General features: G+C 33.5%; 1 protein-coding gene across 1 annotated transcript in view; it reads left to right on the top strand.

Annotated features, from left to right (window-relative positions):
- The first annotated feature begins 8422 nt into the window (after nucleotides 1-8422).
- The window catches only part of LOC129244250 (trypsin beta-like), a 31822-nt gene continuing 18768 nt past the window's right edge, over nucleotides 8423-21476 (top strand). The window contains exons 1-4 of the mRNA XM_054881867.1: nucleotides 8423-9275; nucleotides 12956-12981; nucleotides 13074-13103; nucleotides 16421-16455. Coding sequence (XP_054737842.1) covers nucleotides 8423-9275; nucleotides 12956-12981; nucleotides 13074-13103; nucleotides 16421-16455 — 944 coding nt within the window. The remainder of the gene's footprint in view (nucleotides 9276-12955; nucleotides 12982-13073; nucleotides 13104-16420; nucleotides 16456-21476) is intronic.

Below are 21476 nucleotides of genomic sequence, written 5' to 3'. Positions count from 1 at the left end.
TGGCGGACATAAAATTTAAAAAATCAGTATTTTTGTTTCAAACTCAGAATCTAGGGGTTTAGAACAAAGAAAATACGTCTGTACTCATACACCCAGGATACACCGCGAGGAGGATTCTAGTACGATTTAGTATACCAATTTTTTTTTTGTAATTTTTGTAATTTTTAAATTTTTTTGTAATTTTTGTATATTAATTTTTAATTTTTTTTGTAATTTTTGTAATTTTTAATTTTTTTTTTGTTGTAATTTTTGTAATTTTTAATTTTTTTTTAATTTGACTTAATTTTTGAATCTGCATTTAAGCTCAATTTATTCAGAATCAGAAGTTTCTTCTTCTGATAGTTCAAGTTCATCTAGAAGTTTGTGAACGTCATTAGACGCAATCATTTCATGATCGCGTTCGGCCTCTGTTTCATCTTCCGATTCATATTCCTCTTCATTTGCACTGGCACTGCTATGATCATTTTCCATATTTTGAGTATCTAACAAAAGTAACTGTTTAACTTCTGCTGAAAGTGGTAAACGTCTTCTGTTATTAGCTCTAGACAACCTGTTCATACTAGACAGTAATGGATCAGAAGTATCTAGTAATCGATTAAAGAGATCCTATAAGTTTGTTTTCCTATCACATTCACTCTCGCTCAAAATATGACAAATAGTCGCTCCGCAGTTTTCGTGTACAAAATAAAAACGGGGGTGGGGGCGCACATTGACCGAACGATCTGCTGAGAGTCTCTCACTCTCTGAGGTACTGGACAGTTCTGGATCTTTCTGGACAAAGTTCAATCTCTGTTTTTGGTCTACTGCGCATTTTATTTTAGTGTGTAAAACTACGAGGCAATTATTTTTCTACTATGACTCTGACTGTTGCGCAGTTAGAGTCATAGCTTGGAGTCCTAGTTTGACTTGTGCGCTATCAGCTCTACTCTGTAGTTGACAATGTTTAACTACATAGTTAGAGCAGAGCATTATTTGGGGTAGTACTGCTGCTCTGAAGTAGTAAATGCAAACACTGAATTAAACTCGATTTTCCCTCGGTAGTTTTGGCTCAAACATTAATGGGTCAGAATTATTTGAGATTTCTCTCACACTAATATCGATATTTCAGACATGTTTATGAAAAGGCGCAAAAAGGCGCATATATACCTTATTTAATACTTCTTTACGAACAATTTGGCATAAAATTTAACTCATTTGATAGGGGAATTTCGGGGAACTTTGTTTTCAAAGTAAGTCATGTATGAATAAAAAACAGATTTTGTTGAATAAATGTTAAAAAAAAAACTTATTCAACATAAATACACATGGTTTCAATTATAAATTATTTTTTGATATCCATAAAGAAAAGTTATGGACGATAATAACATCTTGAGTAGTATTTTTCACAACAACTTATTGATAAACATTGTTTGAAAGTGTTAAAAATTGAACTAAAACTTTGACTTTGAACTGTTACATAAAAAAACTAATTGATAAAAACTAATGAAACTTTATAATTTGGTGTAAAAAATTACTCAAAATAAGATGATGTTATAAATTTCCTGTTTAAATTAAGTCGAAAATTTTTATTTTTGGCCACTCACTCGGGTCTTCTGGCCCAGTGTGCGATGTCGCTTCAGGTACGGCTCCTTTAATACTGCGTCCTTTGTGAAAGTGGATGCGCATCGTCCCGAATCTGTTGGATATCCTGCAACTGAAGACAGCTGATTTTTTTGACTGGACGTCGATGCCTATTGTTAGTAGTTACCCAGTTTTGAGTTCCTTGCTGCTGAGTACTCTCCGCGGTTGTGCACATAGACGTTCGCTATGGGTGATGTTGAGGTTCAGGAGCTTCTTTGCTTCAATGTCGGCATATAATGAGGGGATATTTTTTTATAAAAATTGTACCAAGAATACTACCTTCTGGAACAGCTGAAGATACTACAAAAGATAATGACTTGCTGTTTTATATTTCAACAAATTACAATCTGTTCGAAACATAAGATTTTAGTCAACCTAAAAAAAAAATAATCCAATGCATTTGAATCCCCCTTTTGCATTTTTTATTTTCTTAAAAATAACAAAAACTATTATATTAAATAATTGAGGCAATTCGCAGCAAAGGTCGTACATCCTTTATTGGGTATTTGGCCGAGGTGCTCCTCCAAAATTGTGGTATACGTTCTGACGTCGTCCACAAATAGAGGGATCTACAGTGGACGACCTACAGTTTATGCCACCTCCGAGCGGTAGGCATTGTTTTCACGAGCCGCTTTTTCATGGCCGGAGTCAATCGGGAGTTGGCTATGTCCTGCTGCTATTAATAAAAAACCTTTTCTTTCATTTGGTTCCATCATTTTATGTGATTCATGAGCTCCATCACATAGTGAGTTTCGACGCAGGCGCTACTGCATGGTAGTTACACACAACTTCATTTGGCTGCTCCGCTTAGGTGTAGGAAACAAGTGTCATTTGCTACCCTCCGCCGTCTATTTGGTATACGAATACTCAGATCATGAAAACTAGTCCAAAGATCTCAGAGGGTTAACAAGCGATAATAAAGGGTTTTTCAATAAGGGCAGGTAGATGTTGAAATGGAATAAAACAAGCTGTGTGTGAGTTATTGACAAAATAATTTTTTTAATATATTTGAAAGGCGCATATATGCCATTAAGTGTGGAATATGACATCATTCAAATGCCCACCTCGGGTTCTTACGGTGGAACGGATCCGAGTGGTCCAATTTTCAATGACTCTTCCGCATAGATCCGGCTGAATTTGAGCGATGGCCTGTGTTATGTTCACCTTTAGAGCATCGGTCGATTGTGGTTTATTTGCATAGACCTAAGACTTCAAGAAACTCCACAGGAAAAAGTCTAGCGGGGTCAAATCGCATGACCTCGGTGGCCAATTCACATCACCCCTGCGAGAGATAACCTTACTCTCAAATCGTTCATGCGGAATGTCAATCGTGGCGTTTGTTGTGTGGCACGTAGCGCCGTCCTGCTGGAACCACATGTCGTCTAGGTCCATATGGTTCAATATGGGCCATAAGAAATTGGTTATCATCGCTGTGTAGCGCTCGCTGCTGACGGTGACCGCCTCACCAACGTCGTTTTCAAAAAAGTACGGACCAATGACGCCGCCGGCCCAAAATCCACACCAAACGGTAACTTTTTGAGGATGCATTATCACCTGGTGAACCTCGTGTGGATTGGTGTCGTCCCATATATGGAAATTTTGTTTGTTAACACAGCCATTCATCCAAAAATGCGTCTCGCCACTAAAGATGATTTTTCGCTCAAAACTGGGGTTCTCTTCCAAACGATTCGAAGCCCAGTCAGCGAACAAACGGCGTTGTCTATGGTCATCAACTTTGAGCTCCTGAATCAGTTGGATCTTGTACGGGTGTAGGCCCAAGTCCCAACGCAAAATTCGCCAAGTTGAATAGACTGCCTCGGGTTCTGCTGTACACTTTCACGGACCGCGGCAATGTTCTCGGCTGATCTTGTGTTCCTTGAACGTACGGGTGTTGGCTGATTGTTTACTGACCCGGTCGTCTCAAATTTGGCTACCAAACGTTGAAGAGTCGACTTTGAAGGGCCACCACGTCTACCGAAAAATGGGCGCAATGCGCGCAATGTTTGCGTTAATGAACACTCATTTTGATAATAAAGTTGTATCATTTGAACGTGCTGTTCAATCGTGTAACTTGCCATGATGATTTGGCATAAACAACTGAATAATAAACAAAAGATTTGACAAATGTCACCAAAACGAAATGACTGCCACAGGGCGCCAAAATCGACCCGCGCCAATTGAAAAACCCTTTACGTTTCTTTACTTGTAAACAGAAGATACAGGAGGCAGACAGCTCAAAGTTATTCTATTGCTTTGTGCTCTAATTTTATAAATAATTTTTTTTCTTCTTGGACACCTCTGATGTTTGACTCTTAATAAACGAAATTCCGCCTTACCTTCTAAAGCACATAAGTTACCTCCCTTTTCTTCTATGGCCTGGAGAAAGAATTAAATCACACTTACCATTTCCGAGATATGATATTTTGCAGAAACCTTGTTTTATTGCTACACATTTGAATACCCATTAGACAGTAACGGGTTAAGAAAAATATATATACGCACGATCCTTATGTGGTACGAGGCGTGGAAGCTGAGTTATGTGCTTTCATTCTGTTATTGCTTTTCTACTAAAAATGTGTGACACTTGCTGCATGTCAAGTTACTTTGCACAGCCATCATGGGGGCCCATTCATTTCCCTTTCTTGCCTTAATCTCTATGATTTAATAATCTTTTTCTTAAAAGCTGCTGGCAGAAATTGTTTATTGCTATTAGTTTTGTCTTCGGCTATCTCGATGTTATTATATTTAATTGTTTTTTCTTCATTAGTTAGGATAAGAAATTGGTTTACGGACCATAAAGTAGGACATGCGCACATAACTTTTACTTAAACGCCTGGTTGTACGCTTGAATAAAGTCAATGTGGAATTCTTTATTTAAAATACAGACAAAACATATGCGGGTTTTACAGAACTCAGCAGAGATTTTCCCCTTTCTTATACAACTTCTATATTTTTTTGAAGCCGTGTTTGTTGTGAATCGCATTCGTTGGACACATACATACATACACACATACGTATTAATTGCCATTCGCTGTGGGTAAGATTTGAGATTACAAATACAATTAAGATTTATCAAAAGATGAATTTATGAAAGCAAAATGGGTAAAATGATTTCTTATTGCTTTTTTCATTTCTATGTAAATATTTTTAATAGTTTTTCTTTGATTCGGTTATTTGGCGTGTGGATATTGTAGGTGTAATTAAAAATGTGGGCATTAATGGCTTATATTAAGAAGATATTTTATTGGGTAAAAAAGAGGAAATTAAAAAAAAAAATAAAAATGAAAATCTACCGAGAACAACTTTGATTAAATTTTCACTTTCAGATAAGCGGCGTAACTGCGATTGAGGTAGCCATATTCGAACATTTTTTTTTCCAGCCGTCAATCCTGGTGTTTGCAGCCGATTTAACCGGTTATTTTGATGCTAAAAAAATATTTAGTCATTCTCAATAAGTTAACAAACATATTCTAAAAACAGCACGGTAATTGACAGAAAAAAGAGCCATCGCAAAATGGATTTTCTTAAGACGAGTGTCACGTATCCTTTAAACCAACACTTAAAAAAAATGCCGAGATTAAATCATTCTTACCACAGAGTTAATTTCGAAGTCACCACCTTTTAATTGCATTTCTTATTCGCCATATACGCTGTCAATGGGCTGCTTTCTGAATTTGCTTGCTTTTGTGTTGCTGTCAAAAACGGCGGAAAAAAGACCGACGCCGACGAGCAACGAAGGAGTTCGAGTGCAGAGTAGCAGTAGTGAGTGCCGCAAAAATATTCATTATCTTTTAAAAAGGCTAACTTATAGCCGAATTTAACGTTTTTGTAAAATGATACATGGAATTTATATGTGTAGTGATCGGCCATCTTGATACATTGCCCGGCCTTCTCTCTTGACACGAGGTTCAACATTACTTTGCTAACTCAAGTGTTAAATTGCTCTCTATTCCTCCTCAATATTCCTCCTCTGCTTTGTTCCTTCTCAATGTATTTAAAAATCCTAAAAGGCGAGCTTCTCTCTTGGCGTCAGTGTAAAATAAAATTTAATTAAACTAACCTTTACATTCGCTATTCTGAACAGTTCTCAGCCGCTCGGACTGAGACGCTAAAAATGTTTAAAAATGCCAATCCGCTGAAGCCAAGGCTTTTCCAGATACATTTTGATCTTCTACAATACTTTCACGAACAAAGTAGCAGAGATATTTTCAACGGATCAGCTGAGATTCTGAGTCAATTGAATGGTCTGTGTTTTAGTCCCCGCTTTCTCACACCTTGCACCTGTGATATAGACACATGGGCGTCAAATGAAAGAAAGTAGCCAAGTGAATTAAGAAATATTGCCAAAAAAATGTGAAAATTGTTTTTTGAAATTCTTTTTATCCCACAATTGCTTGCAAATTTCTGTAAAACAATGTGGGAGCGATTTTGTATGGTGTGATGAAACCTAGTTTCATTTAGTTGGAATTGTAAATAAGAAAAATCCACTATTAAAACATCAACAGCCAATTCACAGTCCCAAAGTGAGGGTTTGGTGTTCACTGTGAAGCAGCGGAATAATTGGAGCACATTTTTTTGAAAATCGTCGAAAGCAAGTAATTTCTCTGTAGAGGTGCATGATCAATGATTATTTTCTACCCATAATGAGAGGGAATCCTTTCTTCAGTACACAAGCATAGTTTCAGAGGGACCATGGAGATAATGCGTGATTTCTTCCCTGACATACTGCTAAGCCGTTTCGGTGACACATCTTTGACGCCCGATCCTATTTTTCTGGATTTAATTTAAATATTTTAATGAGGATTGAAATGATTTTTTATATAATTACATACAATAATAGTGGATAATATTATTATTCATTTAGTATTGGCATCTTCCAGCATTTTTTTTCGCTTTCTATATTCACGACACCGCTGAGCGTCTGATTTCCTCGTCTTTGTGGATGTAGTTGAGGTCGGATTCATTGAACTTTGCGATGAAGTAGCCTGATGCACGTCGGCTTGAACGACAATTATTCTTCCCTTAGTATTTTCAATAGGAACTTGAGCCTGCTCAGCTTGGCCACTCGTTTGTGATAAATATTGATGCAGTATGTTACCATTGTCTCTGCTGCTACTGGGTTGTGGATTGTCTGGATTGACTACGGGTAATTCACTTGGCCCAAAGAAATTCGGCGATGATGATTCGTCTCCGATAGTGGCGACTGCATTTCTCAAAGCCTTCTGTCGAGCCCTACATTTTCGATTGCGTTGTATTGGTTTTTGTGGTGGCGGTTTTTCTTGTTTCGACAATTTTTTCCGAGCTCTGTATTCTCGTGCACGATCAGCAGACTTTTTTGGCATATTGAAGTCTATAACAAATAGTAATACCAAATTGGAAATCAACAGGCGGCCGCCTAAATCTCATCAAAATTTTCATTAAGTCAAGTGCTTTGGCTAGCTGTAGATATTTTGCTGTTGGAGGTCCCATAACGGTATCAAAATGGCGCTATAGTGCTACTTGTGGAGTGCTAGACTGGCACTTCAACCATTTCACTACGTATTCTGGTTGTGTATTTGAACATATGTACATAATTATATGTAAGTACGCCTACATTTGTAGGAAATCTAAATGATTCTATATTAGGAGTAACTCTCAACAGAAATGTTAAAGAACATGACCATGAACATGATCACTAACATTATCTTCTTGCTGCCCGTGCTGTAGTACTTTATATTGGAAGAATTTTTAACACCAGTTCTCCTAATTTACATGGCTCCTATTAAAATTCGCATTAACAGGGAGTTAACATTCCTCACGATGCTGTTAAATTACATACTTATGTATGTATAAGTGTGGTGGTTCTCAATAGGGACATACATACCATGGCTTACTTAATTCTATCTTGTAAGTGTATAGATCAAGTGTATGGCCACAATGGGGACTAACAAATTTCAGGGTGTACCTGTAAAAGGCGTAGAATCGACTGATTTTGAACTGAAATAACCACAACTCGGACGCGAATTTATCTACTAAAACGTAGTACGCACAGTATATTCTAAGGGTGTGTCTTTATTTACAAAAACAAACAGATTAAGTCCCTACTGAAAGCACCTTTCCATTCACAGATGATTCGGTTTAATATAGCGACAATGCGACCTTAATACAAATGAAATTACATAAATCTGGTCAGATGTAGATCAGTAGAGAAATAAGGCTATTTACATAATTAAGTTCTGTAGGCCGCATACTCGAAAAAATGTGTAAGGTTTGTAATTTTTCATTCACATTCATTCTTCTCTCAATACTTGAACTTTCTGTACGAAGTCACGGTCAACGCGCTCAAGTGACTCGCATAATATTAAATACTAAATTTTAATTCCAAAATTAACAACATAACTTTCTTATGAAATAATCTTTTTATTAAAAAGTCACCTTGTAAATATTTGCACTGTACTCAAAGTGCTTAACCACAGCCCAAAGAATAGTAAATACAAATAAACACAAAGTTGCCGGAGGTAATTGACAATAGTTGAATGGATAAACAAAAAAAAAAAAAATCGTAAAAAGATATCAAAGCAGCCTTCAAGAAACTTTTTTGATACTTAGGGCAAGCAACATTTTCGAGCCACTAAATTGTTTACGTGAAAGGCTTGTGGGCGTCTAGCAGAGATAAGAGCGGCATGGCACAGATAAGAGTTGGAGAACTAAGTAAGTGTGTAAGGTAGTATAAAACGTGAAGCATTTCGGTAACACTTTATGAATTATTTCTTAACCAGCAAACAAGCTACTTGTGCAATTTAAAACTTCCTATTTGTAAACAATGCGAATTTTTTGTGACCTTTTGATTTTCAGCCTTAGTCTTCGTTACTCGACCTACGCTACTCCTGTCACCGAACAATTACCAGCAAATACTGAAGTTCCAGTTACTGAGGAAGTAAGCGGCGTTGATGACTGGTTCAACTATGACGGACGAATCATCGGTGGTTTGCCCACTTCCATACTCAATTTTCCTTACCAAGTATCGGTACAGTACAAAGGCCAGCACACTTGTGGCGGTGCCATCATACGACCGAATGTCATCATCACAGCAGCCCATTGCGTTGAACCAACGATGACGGTGAATGCATTTAAAGTGCGCGCCGGCTCCGCGCAGTACGCCTATGGCGGTCAACTGCGTACCGTGCAGCGCATTTTTAGGCATGAGGGTTACTCTTCCACCACCTACAACTACGACGTCGCTCTGATGCAACTCGAACGAGACTTGATATATTCAAAAGCGGTGCAACCAGTACAATTGGCAGCGTCGAATGCACTTTTGTCTGGACGAGCAAAGTTACTTGTCAGCGGTTGGGGCCTCACCAGCGAGACAGGCTATGTGTCGTCTGTGTTGAACTATGTGGATGTGAATGTGATCCGTCAGGAGACGTGCGTGCAGAATTACAAATATGTAGTGCCCATTACGGCGGAAATGTTTTGCGCTGGGTATAGTCAAGGTGGCAAAGACTCGTGCCAGGGTGATTCTGGCGGTCCACTGGTCGCATACTATCGCGGCGTGGCAACACTGTACGGCATTGTGTCGTGGGGTGTGGGCTGCGCACAAAAAGAATATCCCGGTGTCTATGCTAAGGTGTCCGCGTTGAGGCCGTGGATTGATGGGAAGTTGGCGAACATTGGCAAATGAAGTGAAAATTGACGGTGAATGATGATGTTGAATAAGTAGTTGTAATAAAAATTGTAATTTAAGAAAATACTTTGTAGGATAAGATTTTTCATTAAAAACGCTCGAAATTAGAAATTGAATAAAACAAACACAATAAAACAAACGCAATAAAGCCACCATTACTTTTATTTTCATGTGCATTTCATGTCATCAGCATAGAGCATAGAGTTGCGAGTAAATATCCATCGTCGCTCCATTTTAGGTGGCGGACTCCAGTGGGCCTCTTTCGAGTGACAGCCGTTGAGAGTGAGCCCAGTTCCTTGCACATTTATGAAGAAATAAGTTCTGATCATAGCAAAGCCCAAAATCTATACAACGCTGACTTTTCTGAAATGTGGAAACATCCCGAATCACGCATGGGTTTTTGTCCGTTGAAATCTCCCAATTTGGGTTTTCATTACATAACAAGAAAGGCCTCATCATTTTCGTCCTTGACTAAATGTTTGCGCACATATTTAAAAATTTAGTTACTATTTTGAGTAGGTCACCAAAATTAAAGAAAAAAAAGTTCTATGATCTGAAGAATCCATTAACCGATCAACTATAATGGTATATCAAATAGAAGATAACTAAATTTGATTATTTTCAGTCATGCTTCATTTTTTATTAAAACCGAAAATTTCCTGAATATTTATAACAGAAAAAAAATTCTTTAGCACAAATATGAAAATTTTATTTTTTTAAGAAAATGTTTTTTGAAATTGTTTTTTACTCATTTCTTAAAACTAACATATCTAGAAATAATTTAAGCTTTAAATGAAAAAATGCTTAGATCTACATACTATTATATTTATATTAACTCGGTGTTGCCACCTGTTTGCATATAAAACAATAATGTATTAAAATTACACATAAGTATTACTGCATTATAAGTATTACTGCACATAAGTACTACTGTATTACAAAAACTTATTTTTTATAGCGTTGCCATCTGAATTTTATTGCTAAAATATAATTTTATGGTGAATATGTATTAGAATATTAGATATCAGTCTGAATTGAAAGTTGTTTAAACAAGTTTAAATAAAAATTTATTAGGCCAGTGTTGCCATCTATGTTTTTTTGAAAGTAAGAAATGGATTATATTAATATTTATATATCCTTTAATGTACATCAATTTAAAGGCAAACCTGAACCCAATGATATTTTTATAATGTGTTGCCACTTCATTTTAAATAAAAATGTACATTAATAAAAAATTTCAATTAGAGGTAAGGATATGTGTATAAATCAAAATGTATAAATTTTGTATTTATATGTAAACTCACAATTCAATTGTTTTGATGCCAATTTCAAAACGTCATCAATTAGTATGTAAGGGGTGGTTAAGTTTTCAAGGGCCTCGGCGGAACACCTCCAAAGACCACCAAATGCAAATAGTTCCTTATCTAAAGGGTGGTTAAATTTTAAGGGCCCGTGTTGATTTTGAATAAAATACATTTTTTTTAAGACATTATTACCATTTCTCTTTATTACGATATTATTGGTATGGTTCAATTACGTATGGAACAAAATATCGGCCAAATAGCTGCCGCGGCCTCGGCGGCACACCTCTCTAACTTTAACTTTAACTTTAACTTTAACTTTAACTTTAACTTTAACTTTAACTTTAACTTTAACTTTAACTTTAACTTTAACTTTAACTTTAACTTTAACTTTAACTTTAACTTTAACTTTAACTTTAACTTTAACTTTAACTTTAACTTTAACTTTAACTTTAACTTTAACTTTAACTTTAACTTTAACTTTAACTTTAACTTTAACTTTAACTTTAACTTTAACTTTAACTTTAACTTTAACTTTAACTTTAACTTTAACTTTAACTTTAACTTTAACTTTAACTTTAACTTTAACTTTAACTTTAACTTTAACTTTAACTTTAACTTTAACTTTAACTTTAACTTTAACTTTAACTTTAACTTTAACTTTAACTTTAACTTTAACTTTAACTTTAACTTTAACTTTAACTTTAACTTTAACTTTAACTTTAACTTTAACTTTAACTTTAACTTTAACTTTAACTTTAACTTTAACTTTAACTTTAACTTTAACTTTAACTTTAACTTTAACTTTAACTTTAACTTTAACTTTAACTTTAACTTTAACTTTAACTTTAACTTTAACTTTAACTTTAACTTTAACTTTAACTTTAACTTTAACTTTAACTTTAACTTTAACTTTAACTTTAACTTTAACTTTAACTTTAACTTTAACTTTAACTTTAACTTTAACTTTAACTTTAACTTTAACTTTAACTTTAACTTTAACTTTAACTTTAACTTTAACTTTAACTTTAACTTTAACTTTAACTTTAACTTTAACTTTAACTTTAACTTTAACTTTAACTTTAACTTTAACTTTAACTTTAACTTTAACTTTAACTTTAACTTTAACTTTAACTTTAACTTTAACTTTAACTTTAACTTTAACTTTAACTTTAACTTTAACTTTAACTTTAACTTTAACTTTAACTTTAACTTTAACTTTAACTTTAACTTTAACTTTAACTTTAACTTTAACTTTAACTTTAACTTTAACTTTAACTTTAACTTTAACTTTAACTTTAACTTTAACTTTAACTTTAACTTTAACTTTAACTTTAACTTTAACTTTAACTTTAACTTTAACTTTAACTTTAACTTTAACTTTAACTTTAACTTTAACTTTAACTTTAACTTTAACTTTAACTTTAACTTTAACTTTAACTTTAACTTTAACTTTAACTTTAACTTTAACTTTAACTTTAACTTTAACTTTAACTTTAACTTTAACTTTAACTTTAACTTTAACTTTAACTTTAACTTTAACTTTAACTTTAACTTTAACTTTAACTTTAACTTTAACTTTAACTTTAACTTTAACTTTAACTTTAACTTTAACTTTAACTTTAACTTTAACTTTAACTTTAACTTTAACTTTAACTTTAACTTTAACTTTAACTTTAACTTTAACTTTAACTTTAACTTTAACTTTAACTTTAACTTTAACTTTAACTTTAACTTTAACTTTAACTTTAACTTTAACTTTAACTTTAACTTTAACTTTAACTTTAACTTTAACTTTAACTTTAACTTTAACTTTAACTTTAACTTTAACTTTAACTTTAACTTTAACTTTAACTTTAACTTTAACTTTAACTTTAACTTTAACTTTAACTTTAACTTTAACTTTAACTTTAACTTTAACTTTAACTTTAACTTTAACTTTAACTTTAACTTTAACTTTAACTTTAACTTTAACTTTAACTTTAACTTTAACTTTAACTTTAACTTTAACTTTAACTTTAACTTTAACTTTAACTTTAACTTTAACTTTAACTTTAACTTTAACTTTAACTTTAACTTTAACTTTAACTTTAACTTTAACTTTAACTTTAACTTTAACTTTAACTTTAACTTTAACTTTAACTTTAACTTTAACTTTAACTTTAACTTTAACTTTAACTTTAACTTTAACTTTAACTTTAACTTTAACTTTAACTTTAACTTTAACTTTAACTTTAACTTTAACTTTAACTTTAACTTTAACTTTAACTTTAAAAAATTCTTGAAATACGAATTAAAAAATCCTTGACGCCAATTATTGCGTGCGCCGTTTTGAATTTTTAAACTCTGGCTTCATATATGTCACCAGCGACCTCGAAAACGTCTGAGTACCGAGTTTTACGTCAATTTGCAGGATCTTTAAAATTTTGTCCGTCATGTTGTATGCGTCATTTTGAATTTTTTTAAATATGACTTCAGATTCGTAGTTAACGTACCTGAAAACCCCTAAGTACCAAGTTTCAAAAACAACACTTTTGTGAGCATTGAATTCTTGTGGTTCAGTTTATATAAAAAAAAATATATTTTAAATGTTTGCTGATTTATGTATATTATGTATTATAAGCCCTTAATTTTAGCAAGTTGTGAAATAATTTATAAATATATTATACAAAATTTAAAGATTAAGTTATCACAGTCACTTGCAAAACACTTTTGTCAGCCACTGTATGTCTTGCTTATGTATGGAAATATGTAAACGCATTTGTTCAGGAAACAAAATATATTAAAGATTTGATTGGTTAGTTTTATATGCATTTTTTGTTGAGTGCATTATTCTCCAAAAAGTACTCAAATTTACTCCTTCCCTCTGTGGTCAACAGCCTACTTTTTTGGTTTCCTAGCTCCATTTTCCAAACTACGGAGCGATGAGCATTTTAATTAACAACCAGTGACTGTACTACTAAATTACAAACTGGTTGGCGATGCAAGAAACAAGATATACAAATGCTAACAAATGAGCATGCACACATACAAACACACACATACATATATATGCAGATTTATATAATCGCACTCCATTCCACTTGCACATCCACGTAACGTAGCAATTTTTAAATTTATTTATTATTTTTCCTCAGCAGCAATTTTCTGAATAAATATGAAATTAAATTCGAGATGTGTATGTACGTGTAAGTGAAACACAACAAAGGAAGGAAAAGCGACAAAACAAAAATCAAAACTGGAAAATTGGAGTCAAAAACTGAGACTGCAGAGGTCAGTAGGGAAGAACCAGCCCACAGTTTTGCGTATGCCAACATGCATTCTTACATGTATATGGGTGTGTGTGTGTGTATGGGCGTGCATGCATGTTTACACATACCACAAACGCCCTGTAAGTGCCCCTTAAAAATAACAATTGACATGTTGCCTCAGGCCTGAAGTGGACAACTGCTGTGCCCTGACCTCTACTGCACACTCCTTTCGCAAATCGCACCTCTCTTAGACGCCCAAAAGTTCGACTGTCTGCTAGCGTACATATAATACATATTTTATATGTGTGTATGTGCCTACATTTATGTATGTGTTTATGTTTGTGTGAAAATTTGTATAAAACACAATATAATAATTTCTCAATTTCGGGTTGAGCATACGCCAGCTGTCATTTGTCTTTTTTTAGAGCATCTCCATGGCCGGGCATGACTGGCTTGTTTTCCATTTTATTACACTCGTATTTTCTGGCATTCACCCGGGAGTGCTGGCCAGTCGTCGGCGCATTGAAAAATCCCAACATACTTACATACAAACGTATGACCTCTATGTATGTAAGTAGTTGAATGTTGATGACAGCTTGTTGCAAGCAATGTGCACCCACTCAAAGGCCAATTAAAATTTGAACTTCTGGCTACGAATTGAATGAATGGGTAAATGTTGACCAAATTTTTGTTGCTGCTTGTTTTTCGTTTGAGTAAATTTAGTTGTATTTAAAATTTGTAGAAAATTCATTTGCGCAATGAAAAATAGTAACGTAGTTTGATGCACACACACATATGCAGCGTACGTACCTATGCAAGTACGAGTGTACGAAAAATTGCCAAAAGCAATGTAAAATGGCTTTTAAGCTTTGCTCTGTACATGGAAAAGTTGAATTAAGTAATAAATGCATTGTTGTTAAAAAATCAGATATGTATTTTTTGTATTTCTCATCAAACTAATTTGAGCTTAACATAAAGGAGCTGTTGTTCCTACATACTCTTACAAGCACATGCACACCGGTGGTCATGCCGAACTGACCACTGCACTTTTTCATGCGAGTGCTCGTTTATTAGATTTTTGTGCTGATTAAAGGCAATGAGGCGGCAGTTGGAGCAGCAAAACAAATATACAACCAGCACTGCCTGACTTTTGCCACATTCGGATTGCACGATTTGTAAAGGACGTTGCAGATTACATATACTCGCAATGGTAAGGGAAGGAAGACATAGAAGGAATTCACATCCAGGTGCAGCAAATTTAACGTAACCGGATGAAAGCCCCAGTTTCAACACTGTGAACTCTTGGAGAACAACTTCTATTTTCATACGGTGACGCATTAAGCGGTTTTCGGGGTTTTCGAGATCTCGTTATTATAATTCCGAGTGTCGGGATCAGTATCGAGATTTTGGTATTCGTTATTTTACACAAGTTTACTCGAAAACAATTGCAACAAGTTTCAGAAGATACAACAACATTGAGAATAAATGGGTTTCAAATACTTTTTCACTTAACGTGGAAATTATTTAGTTAATAACAAAACAAACGACAGTAATTAAATTTTTAAATGAACGTGAACAAAGCTGATTAAGCAATTTAAGGTATGTTCAAAAAATCTGGATGCAAAAAAACTTAAAAATGGTGGAGGAATCTCAGAATTCTCGGTCAGAACATGGTTTTGGGCTGTGTAATAAATAGTTTGAACTTGAAATGACAAAGTCAGAGTTGTATTTTATTTATTATTCAAATACACTTACGGGCAAAATAATAGAACAGCGATATTTTTACCAGTTGTAATTACGTTTCTTTTGCAATTTTCATTTTCATTTTTAATATACCTCAGTCCACAACAAATATCACATAAATCAAAATTTTAAACTTTGAGCAAACTTTATATTAATTAATTTATTATTATTATATTCAATTTTTTATATAAAATTTTGACCAATTAAAACTTCAAGATTTTGAATTTAATTAGAATTTACAAAATTGTGCACGCGTTAAGTTGCGTATTAAATTTCAGTATATGAAAGTGCAAGTTTGAGGTGTCTCAAAATTTTCGTTGCTTTTTGTATTTATCTGAGGAGCGACCCCTCACTTATATTTTATTTTAATATTACTTATAAAACGCATATTAATATTTCAGCCGTTTGAAAAGTTAATTATTGGACCATTATATGCAAAAAACCCAGCTGATTCTTATATTACCACAAAAGTTTTGTGGGCGCCAAATACTTTTCAATGCTGTTTGTTGCTATAAAAGAGTATTCTTCTGTTTCAATTTCATATATTTCGCAAGAAATTACACATCCCGAAAATCCCGGGATTGTTAGCATATAATTACAAAATTTTGGAATTATCATTCCTAGTGTATTCTTTTGACGCAAGAACACCGTCTGATAGGGAGGCTTAAAAACTTCCAAAAAACGCGGTACGGACCACTTTTCAAGGCAGAGGCCGAAAATTTCACATTTAAAAAAAATTCATTTCTTATTATTGAAGTGAGAATTCTGAGGTGTACCAAAAATTTCAATCTTCAAAAACACAAAAAACAAAAATTATATCGTCGTATTAGTGAAATTAGGTTTCAGAGGTGGGGTCAAAAATTTTAACTTTGAAGCAGAAAAAAAAACAAAAATGAAACAAAATTTTTTTAATATTTGTATTAATGTTTATTGTTAGTGAAATTAGAACTTAAAGGCGTTGAAAATTTCAATTTGCAAAAAACAAAATTATAATTCTGAGGTGTATCATTGAAGGCGAGGTGGATCACAAATTTCAATATTAAAAAAAAAATGTTAATATTCGTTTTAATGAAATGAGAACTCAGAGGGCCCAAAATTTCAACCTTCTCGGACACAAAAATTGCTCATTTTCTTATTATTGAAATGAGAATTCAAAATATTCAAAAAGTAAAACAACATTTAAATATTTGTATTAATTATAAGATGTCGTATAAGTGAAATTAGGTCTCAGAGGTGTCGAAAATTTCAATCTACAAAAAATTAATATATTAATATTTTTTTTTCAACTTTCAAAAAAAAAAAATCTCTACATGACTGTGTAAAAAATTTGCAACTTCAAAACAAAATATTTTAATATTCGTTTTAATGAAATGAGAACTGCCAGGAGTTGATAATTTCAATCTTTAAAACAAAATTTTAAATTTCAATTTTCGAAAAAAAAATTTAATATTCGTGCTAATGGAAGGACAACTGAGAGGAGTTGAAAACTTCAACCTTCAAAAACAAAAAAAAAAAAACACAAATAAAAAAAAATTAATATTGATATTATGAGCATGTGTGTGTAAAAATTTTACCTTTAAAAAAATTTAATATTCGTTATGAGGCACCTTTCTGGTGTAGAGACGTGAAAATTACAGGCGTTGAAAATTGAAGAAAAACAATCGGTATCAATTGAAAATCGTTTTTATTCATTAGATTAATTCTTTATTTGCAAAAAAAAAAAAAAAACAAATTTTTTTCAATGACAATAATAAAAAATTGTTTACCCTGACGTAACACATGCCACTGGCGTAATTGATTGGGATGCTCAGGTACGTCTGAAAAAAAAAGATCGGTCGATTATTCAGGAGATATGTCGCTATGGTGGGTAGCAGATTTACATTAAAAAAAATTGTTTCTCTATATATTTTATCTGTTTATTGGAAAAACAAAGAAAAAAGGGTTTTTTCACGTTCCCGCTCTTAAAAAAAATAGAAAAATTTATTATAAAATTATAATTCTGCTACCCACGAGAGCCACAAGTCCACTCAATAACATATTAAAAATTCAAATCGATCGGTTCAGTACTTTTTGAGAACTTACCAACGCCAACTCGGAAAAAATAGTTTCGAGAAAAAACACGGTTAAAATTTCAAGTGTCTAGGCGTCGTACTTTAAACCGGTCTCTTTTTAAAAGACTGTAACGTCTAAACTACAACGAATTTCAATATAAAAAATTGCAAGTACAGTAAATTGTTCCAATGCCAGTTCAATATATTGTTTATAAGCCATCAAACGCATTTGCGTCTCAGTTTTGTTGAATTTTTTTTTTCTTTTATGGAATTCAAACGTAATAGTGTGATTGCGTTATACCTATTTGGCTGGAAAATCACAACCAGCCATTGTTCGTGAGCTCAGTCACCTCAAAGTGAATAAAATGTTTGTGTATCGCACTATAAAACGTTACAATGATACTAGTAGCATTGCAAAACGCTATGGAGGTGGACCAAAAAAAACCGCAACAATGCCAGAAATGGTTCGGAAAGTGAAGGCTCAACTTGAACGAAATCCGCGTCGAAGTGGAAGAAAAATGGCCAAAGAACTGAAAATATCGCAAGACAGTATTCGATGCATATTGAAAAATGAGTTCAAGGTCAAGACTTACAAGTTCCAAAAAGCACACGATCTTTCACCCTAGCAAAAAAAAGTTCGGTGCGAAAGTGCAAAGGAGTTGTTGCGCTTACACGAACGTGGCGAATTTCCTAACATGGTGTTTTCTGATGAAAAAAATTCCCTAATTGAGCAGTTCATAAACACTCAGAACGATCGTGTTTACTTGACCGAACGCTCATACGAGAATTTGAGCCTACGTATGGGCACTCGAAGCAATTTCCCATCGCAAGTAATGGTTTGGGCCGCAGTGACCGCTGATGGGTGCTATCCAATCGTTTTTATCGAGCCTGGTGTCAAAGTGAATGCGACTTATTATCAGGAAAATGTTTTAGAAGCTGCTTTAGAGCCGTGGACACGCAAACATTTCGGTCGTGGACCATGGACGTTCCAACAGGACTCGGCACCGTCTCATAAAGCTCGTGTGAATCAAGAATGGTTAAAAAATCATGTTCCACACTTCATTTCGTCCACACAATGGCTTTCGAATTCGCCAGACGCAAATCCGATGTACGTTTCCATCTGGTCCATTTGAAGGCTATAGTCAAGACAAAAGGTGGTCATATCGAGCTAAAGTGAATATATGTTAAAATTGTAATAATTTTTGAACAACTTTGTCTTTAAGATCAATAAAAACTAATTTCACACAAAAAAGTTATGGTCTTTTGAATAGGTAGCACTTCATATCTTTCACCCTGTATAAACTATCATAAGATGAAAAAAAAATCGATTTTTTCGAAATTCTAGACCAGAAAGGTGGAAAGCTGAGAGGATTTTCCAATCCCAACCTTCAAAAACAAAACATAAAAAAAATGTTATATTCTCATTATTGAACTGCGAATTCTGAGGTGGATCCAAACTTTCAGCCTCAAAAACAAAAAAAAAAGTTTATTAGTCAAAATCCCTTTTCCAATGAATAACAAAGAAAACCATAGCTGAGGTAATATTTTTAGTTTTTATAGCAAAAATTTAAAAACTTTGCTGTTTTAGTTTATTATTACCCTATTTTGCTCCCAAATAATTTGATGAAATGGAAATATCTGTGCCATTCAACGTAAACATTACTTTAATTTTATTACATGTCCTCTCTATACATTTTTTTCATGAGCTCGTTTTCTACGTTTTAGTGCTTTCCTCTCCGTCTATAAAAACCAATATTAACCCTTTTTATTTAGTTAGGTTTTGGAGCATATTTTCGCCTTCTTTAATATTTATACCAGCCAAGTTTTCAACATATTTTTTTCCAAGGTGCAAAACAAACAACTTAATGTCCCAGTTTAAGCAGTGGCTTCTAAAAATATTTCCTTCTTTCTCTTTTACTCCCACTTATTATTTATCTCACTTTTTAACTTGCTTTTACTCTTTTTTGTTAGAGGGTTTATTACATTTTGCCTTATTACCCACGGATTATGTCAATAAAATATGTTTCCTTATCGATGACAAACAAGGGATTGAAATAATGGGTGATTCGTTGGTAAATAACACTGTGTGACAGCAGTTTTCGGGCCCAAACCAAACCAATTGCAAATGAAAGTAAAACCCCATTGTGACCCGGTAGACAAAACCCAGATGGAGTTTTACTATTTTACATGAGTTTCTACATGAGTATTTCATTTGCAATTGGTTTGGTTTGGGCTCTAGCCGATGACTTGAAAATTGTCGCACTGTGTAATTAAGAAATCGAAAAAATAGTTCAGTAACTATTTTATTATCCAGGTTGTCAGATTGCAAGAATTTTCATAAGCACTCGCTGCCATATCAGTTTGACTTCCTGTTGAATACATTTACAAAGAAAAGTGTGAATACTAAGTCTGCTACTTCGCAAAATTTCCTACAATTTAATACTATTTTTGGAGCATTTGATCCAAAAATCGAGCAACGAATCACCCGTTAGTGGTATTCATAGCTCAAATGTCCAAATTAAAGGAGTAGAAAAAGCTGAAAATTTCACATCTTTTGTTAAGAGGAAACCTGGATTTTTTACGACTTTATTTTTATGCCTCTACAATTCAGCAAAATGGTCATATTTATTGGCGGATAAAATCTATGTTCTAACTTTTATGATATACCCATAAATACATCTGGTACATACTAACGTATGTAGGTGCCTTGAATGTGCGTTGCTAAATTTTAAGTAGTGTTTACGAAAAAGTTTAATGTGGCTTCATATACTTATAAAGGAATAAGTGCCCAAATATTGGTGTGTGTGCATAAGGTTTTTGTTGTTAACTATTGCAAACTATAAATAAATAAATAATTGGCGCGTACACTTCTGTTAGGTGTTTGGCCGAGCTCCTCCTCCTATTTGTGGTGTGCGTCTTGATGTTGTTCCACAAATGGATTGCAAACTATTCCTTATATTGTAAATTAACTTAACTAAAACCTAATATTACATTTAGGAGCATTAATAGAAATGCTATCAGTTCACCATATCTACAATGATCGCTTCCGATGCGCTCTGGTCAGAGTCGTCACTCTTGTCCTTGGTATATCATCGTCTAATAAAAAGCAAACAAATTAAACTTAAATTTCACACTTTATACTAAATTTCCAGTAATTTGACAAATTTTCATCAAAATTTCAAACTTTTTAATCAGAATAAAAAAAACTGGGTATGCAGTTTTACAGCCAATAAAATTTTAGTACAATAAAGTACAAATTTGAAGTTCCTATGACATCTCGTTGATTTCTTATAATTTTTTTCTCGACGCCCAGTGGTCGAAAATTCCAAAAAACGCACCAAAACCACTAAACGTGTATAAAAATTAATGAAATATACTTACCTAAAGGTTTTCGGGGTCGCTGAATTCGAAAATGATGTTGACTTTTCAAAATTCAAAATGGCGGCCACAAGATGGCGGCCAACTGCCATAAAAATATCGTGTTTCGAGTCGAAAACAGCTGATACTTACATTTTCGAGGTCGCTGAACTCGAAAATTATATTAATTTTTCAAAATTCAAAATGGCAGCTACAGAATTGCTAATTAATTTTTTATATACTATAAGATTAAGGTGAACTCTTAAAATAATGGAAATAACACGTAAAGAAAATGAGAAAATTTTTATTGATAAACATGTTTTTTTCACAAAATGCTGCATCACACTCTAATCATCGTTATCGCTTTGGGTCTCGTTATCGCTATCAGTATCATGGTTCTCGCTTCTCTCATAACTCAACAATGCAAGCGCATCCGAAGATAATGCCTTTCCTTTTTTCGGCTTTAACTTCTTCAAACTACAAATAT

The sequence above is a fragment of the Anastrepha obliqua genome, chromosome 4 (genome assembly GCF_027943255.1).
Source record: "Anastrepha obliqua isolate idAnaObli1 chromosome 4, idAnaObli1_1.0, whole genome shotgun sequence".
Taxonomy (NCBI): Eukaryota; Metazoa; Arthropoda; class Insecta; order Diptera; family Tephritidae; genus Anastrepha; species Anastrepha obliqua.
The sequence above is the reverse complement of the archived record's forward strand: the minus strand, read 5'-3'. Positions and strand labels throughout refer to the sequence as shown.